A 10,203-nucleotide genomic window follows, 5' to 3' on the forward strand; every position below is an offset into this window, starting at 1 on the left:
TGCTGACGACAAGAAGAAGTGGAAGAGGATTTCTTTAATCATCGTCGTTCTCGGACGGAAAATAAGATAAGTGCAAAGTAACGCAAACGGCGCTCCCGTTTCTGTGCGCTTCGTCAGCTGTAGGTGATAAAAGCAAAGTAAATCGTGTTTGGAAGCGAAAAAAGACTCATCGAGTCATCGGCGTGCAAGTGCATTGGCAGGTGCTGGTGGCCGCTCCTTTCTTTCGCGGACAGAACCTCCAATCGCGTAGCTCGGCAGTCCTAGAGCCCAAGTCGTGTCGCTAGCAGAACCGATAAGCGGCCAGTAAAAAGATGGAAACCACCAACGGCACGCTGGATCACGGCGAAACGGAACAAACGCAAACGCAATCAGCATTCGACAATGTTGACATCACATCACCGGACGAGGAAAACGAGAACGATATCTTCGAGTCCGCGATTCAGGTTCGTTTCCCGGCGTTCGGCTCCTTCTTCTGTTTTCCTTTTTGTTTCGCTCAATGCTCACCTCACAATGCCTTTGCCCCGTGGCAATCGGCATCCACTTTCACTAGCGGCGCGTACAAGGAACATTAAATTAAATTAAGTTTGATTGAATTACGTTCAGGAGTGAGGAACGTTTCATTATTGGCAGCAGATAAGAGAGCAGCAGCGGCAGCGCCCCGTTTTGATGAATCAGCGTCGTGTCGCTTGGTGTCAAGATTTTGTGACTGTTTAACTTTGGATCTCCGATAAGCAAAGCGGGCGGAGAAAGAAGAAGGGGCGTTTCACAGTCGCTGCAGCTGCCGCTTTCCCCGCCGTCATCGTCAGCGTACTTACCGCACACTTCTATTCGTTCTATTGCTTTCCGTCAGCAGGAACCATTATCGCCCGTGCTGGAGGATGTACCGACGGACGAAGCAGGCGATGCGTTTATCGAAATTAGCGTTTCCGACCCGCAGAAGGTTGGCGATGGAATGGGATCGTATTTAGCGTACAAGTGCGTAACAAACTTTCGGCCCGTTGCGCCATGAATGATTTAAATGATTGTTTCCCCCTTCCCCCAGGGTGTCCACAAAGACCAACATACTGAAGTTCAAAAAGCGCCAGTTTTTCACCATGCGCCGCTTTAGCGATTTTCTCGGTCTGCACGATCTGCTCGTGAGCAAGTATCTGCGCCTGGGGCGCATTATACCGCCGGCCCCGGAGAAGAACATTATCGGCACGACGAAAGTGAAAATGGGCGGCCAGGGTGGTCAAGCCGAAACCGGTACCGCAGGCGTCAACGTGGAGTGGATCGAAAATCGACGAAAATCACTCGAGCGCTTCCTGAACCGGGTCGCCCAACATCCGGTGCTGTGTCAGGATACGGATTTTGTTAACTTTCTCGAGAGCGACCAAGAGTTGCCCCGGGCCGTCAACACGGCTGCGCTGAGCGGAGCCGGCGTCATGCGGCTGTTCAACAAAATGGGCGAAACGGTGAACAAGATCACGTACAAGATGGATGAGAACGATCCGTGGTTCAATGACAAGATCAACGAAGTCGAAACGATCGATGCGCACATGCAGAAGCTCCACTCGGCGATCAAGGCACTGGTGACACACCGAAAAGAGCTGGCCACGCTGTCGGGCGGTGTGGCAAAGTCGGCTGCCCTGCTGAGCACGTGCGAGGAGCACACTGGCCTCTCGCAAGCCCTGTCGCAGCTGGCCGACGTTGAAGAGAAAGTGGAGCTGCTGCGCTCGGAGCAAGCGAACTCGGATCTGTACATTCTGTCGGAGACAATCAAGGACTACATCGGACTGTTCGGTGCAATCAAGGACGTGTTTCACGAGCGCGTGAAGGTGTTCCAGAATTGGCAGCACGCGCAAATACAGCTGACAAAGAAGCGCGAAAACAAGGCAAAGCTCGAGCTGCAGGAGCGACGTGATAAACTAGAGTTTGCCCAGAAGGAGGTGGAAGAGGTAAGATGGCTGGGCGCACTCGTATCATGCCAACCAGGCACACGCAATATGACCCTGCCGTTCCCTTTTGCAGTGGGAAGCCAAGGTGCAACGGTGCCAGAAGGAATTCGATAACATCTCGAGCGAGATCAAAAAGGAAATGGAACGCTTCGAGCTGGCGCGCGCCCGTGACTTCAAATCTACCATCATCAAGTATCTAGAGGACCAAATGGCACACCAGCAGCAGGTATTGAAGAAACGAGGGGGCTATCCCGTCGCGATTGATCTGAACTATCGTTCTCTTTCGACAGCAAATGAAGTACTGGGAAGCGATCGTCCCGGTTGCCCGTGATATTGCATGAGAGGACGCGAACGCGACGAATCCGCCCATCCCTACGTACTATGACGACGATCACGATGGCCATGGCGGTGAGCGTGTTCCGCCGGCAGACCGGCGTATGTGTTTGTCGATCAATTTAGCCGATTCCAACGCCAGAATGTCGTAGACTGCAATGCGCCCGACCGACAGTTGATAAATGGTGTTCTAGGTCTAAGATGTTTTTCCTGACCACCGGAGGGTTGTAAACCACTCGGGGTTGCTCAGGCGTAAGAACGGAAGGTTCTTGTTTCTTTCGTTAAGTTTTTCTCTTCTCTCTTTGCTTCTCTATTAAGACAAACCTTACTATTAACTGCGTAGATCCGTAACTGCGGTACGGAGGAAGTTTATTACCATTGCGCTCTGAAAGTAAACGGAAGGCATGAGAAAGGAAAGTATCAAAGTTGACATTATATCGAATTCGAATGACCAAACGTGATCTAAGATGTAAATAATCCAATAGTAAACATTTGTAAACAACAACACGAAAAGGAATTCCGCAAAATCTAGCCGCGATAGATCACGTACGATCTGTATTAGAAGCTGTTCCAAGCATTCAGCAACTTGCGTCTCCTGCCCTATGGTCTGCAAACTACCCTGACGTTATTTACACTTTACTCTTCTCCCGTTCATTTTGCGTCGAACAAACTTCTGGTCATAATTTTCCGCTTGCGATGTACATAAGAAAGACTCCGTATTGATGTAGTCAAGACAAAAAAAAAACAAACATTACCCTTAAACTTGTATTCCCTGAACCGAAAGCGGTAGTTAAAAGTAGAACCAAAGTTTACAATGCTACGATTTGATGCCTCCGGTTAGCGCCTCACTGGAAACCATTTTGCTGGAGCGTCGATCTCACAATGGTTTCTACTACTCTACGTTAAGTTTGAATTCCAACAATCATTCGCCGGCGAACACTATCCATTTCTCGGCGAAGCTGCGCTGACAATGAAACATTTGCAGTTATGTCTCTGTTCACTGAGTTTTGTGTTTGCGAGTATGACCCGGTCCCTGTTTCGGAAATGGGCGATCCAGTTTGCAAATTTGTCCATCTCGCCAGTTCATCTCCAATTATTCTTACTCTTTGAAATTTGTCACGAGACGACGAAGTATTAAATGATCAAAACTTACCCGGCTCTTGTCGAACTCTTTGTTCGAAGAGTAAATGCGAACGGAAGGAATTTTGCGTTAGAATTCGTTAAAATTTTTCCAGTGAAGGGTCTGAAGCATCCCACAAAGGTCTTTCGTCGCTTCACAAGATGTGCATAGGTTAGGCAATACGTGCGCGAGTTCGCGAGAGAAGATTACGTTATACGAAGAATTTTTAAAACAAGAAATGAATCAATAGGTAGGACTGCAGAGGGAGCGCCCGACAGAAAGGATAAGAGTAGTCTGGCAACCCACACGGTGTCCTCAGTTCGTTTCCGTGTGCTCGAACTTTTGTTCTCAAGTTTTGTGTATAAGATTATCATAGATTTCCACACTCTATGCTGTGCTTAGATGTTGAACTTAGCAAGGAGAAAAGAGAAAATATTTTGCGCTAATCAGTGCATTGTGCTGGCATCGGTTTTTGTTTTCAAAATATAACTAGAAGGGCAAAGGATATGAAACAATTGAATCACTACTGCATACCTGAAATGGAAGATATGTTGGCATATTGTTCTTAAACATCCTCTCTCACGCTACGTCACGATCACCTCGATTCACTGTGACCGTTACGGGTAACTGCGTTTACAGTGTGCGGCTACAGAGGAAAAGCATTACACAATCAGAACCAGCTTTAGTTCTACAGTAGATCAGCGACTGGCTCGACTTCGATTCCTGCCAACCCAGCAAAACGTCAGCAGAAATTTGGTGCCGTTTCCTTATCAAACTCTTTTAAGCTTAGATCATTCCAACACACTGTTGTCGTAGGTTATTTATCTTTTCGGTTTTCGAATACTGATGGTGAATCATCTTCCTGCTAAATATCACCCCTTTACTGTTCGTTTACCGCCTTTACTGCCTCCGCGTCATCACAACAATCACTGCTGGGGTTATATATTCGATCAGTCCGCGTAAAATGATAAGGGTGCTTCAAGAAGATAGCTGTAATCAGTGACCCCAACGCTAATAGACGCTATACCACGACTTTATGTACGATACACGCCTCACCAGCAGCTTTCTCCTGAAGCATCGTGTGAAACCGATGAACATGAAATATCTGTTGAATGCATTTGATTTTTGGAGCCTGTGTCGCGCCATGTTCTCGAACGCTCACTCGCTCTCGAATAAACAGCGCAACACCCGGGAAGAGACGCTTCGACAACGCACGACGCAATCGCAAGAGAAAGGTGTTCATTAGCGAGCAAAGGCAAAAGATACAAAACACGTGAGAACTGTTATAATTTTAAGAGCTATGTTTAAAAAAATAATATATATATATACACATATATATCTATATTCTATTACAAACTGCACTGTTTACGCTTTGTTGTTAGTCGATTCAAGTGATTCCTGTTAGAAAGAAAAACTCCGATCGGTTGCTGGATGTTGTGATCGAGATTTGATTAGCACGTATTCCTGCGAAATATCTCAATTCCGAATCGCTCATAAATCAGACCGTTTTCCATTGCATCCTTTAAGAACATTAATTATTCCTTCACATTACATTATCTGACCGTCGAATGCAGCGGTCCAGCCGAATGCTGTCGGTGGCAAGCGCATAATGCTACCGATAAATACTCTGCCACGCTTTATTTCGGTCGCCTACCGCCAACCAATCGCCTACCAGTTCGAGCTGGCCAGCTCGAACTGGATCAGGATGATGAGATAACTGGTCACGGAGGCGATAATCTAGTGGAACAGGAAATGAACAGAAAAAAAGGAAGACGAATTCACGTGTGGCATTGAGCGCCATTATCGAGGTGCGGAACTGCGTTACCGAAAACAGTACGGTGTAGTCCAATGTGAACATCTTGCATGCGGTAAATTCGATCGGTTGGTGTAACGTTTGAAGGGCAAAAACTTCAATCTGGAAAACAGAGAAAACCTTTGGATCAAATTTTGATATTAAACGCTGAGCACTAAACGTTTGGGCTCCTACGTACGCTCTGCTTTAGTTTGGGCTCCATTTTGGGAATGTTCAGACGGAACAGTAAGGCTTGGGTTTTGCGTGACTGTGAATGATTAAAGGGCGGAAAAGAGTAAATTGGTTTAAAGGGAAATACATTCGCTCCACAAACTAACCTGTTCCCGAATCGCTTCGCACACTTCAGCAATGCTATACACTTCAAAAAAGCAGAACACGCACGTAAGCGACTCGTGAATCAGGCCCACCACCGACAGTGAAGAGTTCGTTCGAAAATGCACATAAAAAATTTCAAAGAAGTGATACATCTGCCAGGAGATGTTGGGTTAGTCGTTTGCCAGCAGCAACCAGAGCCACCGAGTCTTCATCACCTGATAGATAATGAAGGTCATACAGAGGAAGTTGCACGACAGAAGCATGTTCTCGTAAAAGGCGTGCGTTCTGGCACAACACGCCACGATCTGCGACTGGGCCTGGGCCAGGTGGTTCAGTTTGCTGCGAATGTACACCGAGTGGTGGGTGCGAGCGTAGCCTCGCCGAGGCTCCATATCACTCTGTCCGTCACCCTCGAAGTGTTCCCGCACGATCAGCTTAAGCCGTTCGTTTAGGGCGTAGTGTAAGTTCTGCAGGAACATCATCACACCATAGTACAGCGACACCGAGCAGAGGACGCCTATCTTGGGGTAGTAGAAGACGCTCAGAAGGCCCACCTCATCAAGCAGATTGCTTTCGTCCGTTTGCAACAGCTCAACGATGCCGAGTACAAAGCCGCTGGTGAGGATCGCCTGGCTTAGGCTGATTTTACGCAATATACGCAACTTCAACCATCGCATGTCGATTTCGGTGGAGTTAAACAGTTCGCGTTGCAGAACCCCCAAGTCCTCAAGGAGTTTGGCTATCACAAAGCGCTTCCGATACCGACGAATGGCCGATGATATGAAGGTGTGCATCACCACCTGGCCCTGAACGGCGGTTATGGCCACGTTCACCACCGTCAGCTTGAATCCGGCCCGGAACCGGGCCCTTGTCAGGATAAATAAGGTGCTCTGGTACGTGATGGCCACTCCGACCGTAACGCAAATGCCGTAGACGACCAGCATTTTGGAAACCGTCAGCTGGCGCTTCTGCCGATCGTACTTAAACGCCAGCAAGCCGAAAAGCGTTGCCTGCACTGCCACAGCGATCAGCAAATTGTGGATCACTTGGTCACTTAGCATTTCAACGAGGGAGATATAGAGCGAGTGCGTGTGTGAACTTGGCGTAAACTCAACTGGATCAGTTTCCCTTAGACCCTCGAAATTCCTCCCAATACGAGTGTTTGTCCAATATAAACGAAGGTTGTTTTTGTTTACCGAATTATCAATCACTTACTGGTGGAGCCAACCCGAATAATGGATGGAATGAAAGAATAGCGAACGATATTTACCTAAAGCGTTTAGCTTGATTGCATTCAGAGTACGAAACGTATGTGGGAACAATAAACGGAACATAAACATAAAGATATAATTCAGCAGTGAATGACACGATTGAATTATACTGTGGATCCACCTTCTTACCTCCTCCTGGAGCTGGCTGCAGGTGCCAACAACCGTCATGAGATACAGCACCTCAAACATGGCCCAACCGATTTCCACGACCGTTACGATAATATCAGCGGCGGAAAGCTCCCTTTCAAAGTCCATCAGCGCTTCGGTCGACGCAATGTACAACATCGTCGTTGTGTGCAGAAACACTAGCAAAAGGTAACACAGGATAGGAACGCCAAACAGATCGTTGAACTGAACGGTGCTCTGCCAAACGCCCTCATAACACGCCATAAGCCCATTCCAATCGTGTCGCAACCGCTCGCTGAAAGGCTCACAACAACCGTTTTCCAGTCGCCCGTTCAATACACGCAACGTGAGCAACAGCAGCTGTCCGGTCCCAAACATAACCAGCATGATCGCTGCCTTGGTGAACGTCGTCACGAGAATCGCGGGAATCAGTGCCAGAAACCCGAGCAACACGGCCCTCATTGGAGAGGCCAGAAAAATTAGCATCACAGCCAGGAACAGAACTTCGTAGCACGCGTTGTAACCATAGCAACGATAGAACCAGGTTCGCCATCGTACGCAGCCATCGAGCAGTGGGCTGCGGTACAAAAGGACGAGCTGCTCGAATAAATTGCTCACTTTCGCATGGCACACAAGAAGATAGCAGGGCACGATGATTAGCAGCACAATTTCGGCGCATTCCGTGGCCATTGTCGCCACCATCATCACGCTGAAGGGGTAGATTCTGCTGCTGTTGCTGCTGTTGTTGCTGCTGCTCCAGAACCAGCCGACATGCATCAGCATCCGGACGGTGGGCATCAACACGCTGACGACAGCACTGTATACCAGCAACTCGCGCCGCAGCTCCAACTTCGGGGTGAACAGATGGAATTTAAATGGCATCACCCCAAGCAGAACGGTCTTCACGTAGAGGAACTTAAAGAGCGCTACGGGTAGGGCCATTTGGCACCCGTACCAAGCGCACAGTATAACTTTCAACCGTGGCGTCAGCTGGCACACTGTTTGGCCCACCATCGTCCGGCCCCGAGGAGCACGCGAAGGAGCAGAACATCATTTATTATTTAATTACAGCTTCATTATGATACCTTCAGGGGCGGTCTTCGCCGGTGCCGCTGCTGCCGTGCCGACGGAGGTGACAAACAGTGCTCAATAATTCAAGCGCGACCAATTGATTGGGTAAACAAATGATGAGCACCATGCGGCCATTTTAACTCTTCGCCCCAAAGGACTTTGCTCGAGGCTTGCGTGAACGGGTTCGGTGGATGTGGACTCCTCCCTAATGTTAGAGTGAGCGAATTCGTTATTAAATTTAGATTTGCAGGAAATGCTAAACCCCGGCTCGCATTGGTCAGGGACCAAGCGCATACGAATTAGACACTACATGGTGGCTATTTAATTGAAAATCGATTGTATCGCGTTGGCCCCGTTCCAAAATTGGTAGCTATCGTCGAACGGGTCCAAAATACTCAGAAAAAAGATAACGAAAACGACAGTTTATCTTCCGTTCGGATCGATATTACAACCGTTGAAACGCTTATGGATAGTCTCACGCAGGACGTAACTTTGGCGTTTAATCATTTCTTCTCCCTACACGACTACAGAGCTTATCGTGCATGATTGTTTCGGGTCCATTACACCAAAAGCGTTTATGCTTCGTCCTGTTGTTGTTGGTTTTCCGGAACAAACCGGATCACCATTTACAAATCACCAGGCGTCTCCATTGCTTCGCTCCGCCGTTTCTCATACCAAAAGTTCTCATACTCACCCACGCGATGGCCCATTACGTTTCCGAGCCCCAGGTTGTATTATGGCTCCGACAATGTAACGAGCAGCGAAATTGATTTATTGGCAAACGGAACAAAACATCCTACGAGCGGCCACTAATTTCCAACGGTATAGGCACTAAGCTAAGCAACGCAAAAACGAGGAGATTTAAATGGAACGTTGACCCCGTTGAGAAAAACAAGTTTTGGTCCTTAATGTGCTACGAAATATTGTTTTTTTATTTGAAAAATTTACAATTTATACACTAATTCAGTATTTGTTAAAATAAGTTGCTGCAAGCAAACAAACTCCATTCTCAAGCAAAAGCTCCGCCTATGCTCCACGAATGTTATTTATGTGTACCGTGACCACCGAAAGTGTCAATGAAAATAGCTCCTCCGGAGCGGAGCACATGTTGGTCGATGGTATTCCGCAAATCTCCTGTTTTATTTGAAGGCAAAAGCAGAACGTTCTTTCGTTTTCGGCTCACACAATGTTGCCCATTATTGAGCGTGAGGCAAAGGTAGGCCCACCGACGCTGTTCCCGCCAGACCGACACCTCAATAATTAACCATCCGACACCGTGAGAAATCATCACGCCAACCCAGCGCCCAAGTGTCCACTAACGGAAGGGCCCCCATTAGGCTCTAGCCTCTGAGGCTCAGTAGCAATACCGCAACAGCAACAAGCGGCGCCTGCCGTCGATGCACACTAACCGCAGCGTCGCGTGGTATGGTCTTTTGTTTTCCTGCAGGCCATTCGTGGTATTTATTGCGCCTTTTCGCCGCAACCACGTTGTTGAGCTCTGTTGTTAAGGTACACGGCGTGACAAGTTACAAAGAAAAGAGAGAGGAGTCATTGAAGAGAGAGGAGAAGAGAAAAGGAGCATGCCGGAGCAGCGAAAGTAAAGTTGCCGCCAAACTTAGTGTGCTGGGTGTAGTGGTAACACCGCCAAGCGGCAAGTGCGTGTGTGTGCGTCAACTGGAAGCCGTCGTACTAGTATTGGTGTTGGGTACGAAGCAAAATACAGTGCTCATCGAATTGTAGGCCCCAGCCGTTAGCCGATGGAGACGCCTGGTGTCTCGCAACAAGGACGAAGTTATTTTATTGATCACTCGCATTGCTAGTTAAGACCGTTAGAAATAAAAACGGGATTAAAATATGTTCTATAACATTCAGTATCGAAAGCACGCCACAAAAAGTTCGCTAATGTTGTTGTTCGCACCGCAGCTTCCGATGCGACACCGAACGAAGCCGAAGTTGATGGACCGAAACTCGGCGCCATGGCGTGGCCAGAAGTCTAGCGACCGCGAGTAGTTAGTTAACATTCGCCCCTGCAGCGGTTCGGTTCGGTCCTTTGTCGGTCGAACGAGGCACCCAATTATTATCCAGTCTCGTCAGTACCGCGTGGTGGCGAAGCAGTTATCCGCAGACTGTGTTTTCTGTGGCGCAGCGAAGCGTGACTGTCGGTGAGAATTAACACGAACACGTGTCGTTCATATTGAAAAAAATTAAAGGGTCCCT

At 48.1% G+C, this 10,203-nt stretch overlaps 1 protein-coding gene across 2 annotated transcripts; it reads left to right on the forward strand.

The window, feature by feature from the left end:
- Positions 1 to 136: 136 nt before the first annotated feature.
- LOC128271348 (sorting nexin-2) lies at positions 137 to 4,683 on the forward strand. 2 transcript variants are annotated; one of them, XM_053008831.1, is made up of 5 exons: positions 137 to 443; positions 851 to 975; positions 1,043 to 1,937; positions 2,011 to 2,163; positions 2,228 to 4,683. In XM_053008831.1, exons 1-5 carry the CDS (start codon positions 312 to 314, stop codon positions 2,276 to 2,278), a joined length of 1,356 nt encoding a protein of 451 aa, XP_052864791.1. In that variant the 5' UTR covers positions 137 to 311; the 3' UTR covers positions 2,279 to 4,683. The 2 variants fall into 2 exon arrangements, with proteins under 2 accessions (XP_052864791.1, XP_052864792.1); XM_053008832.1 differs by having other exon boundaries at positions 854 to 975.
- Positions 4,684 to 10,203: the final 5,520 nt, after the last annotated feature.

This window comes from Anopheles cruzii, chromosome 3 (assembly GCF_943734635.1).
Source record: "Anopheles cruzii chromosome 3, idAnoCruzAS_RS32_06, whole genome shotgun sequence".
NCBI lineage: Eukaryota > Metazoa > Arthropoda > Insecta > Diptera > Culicidae > Anopheles > Anopheles cruzii.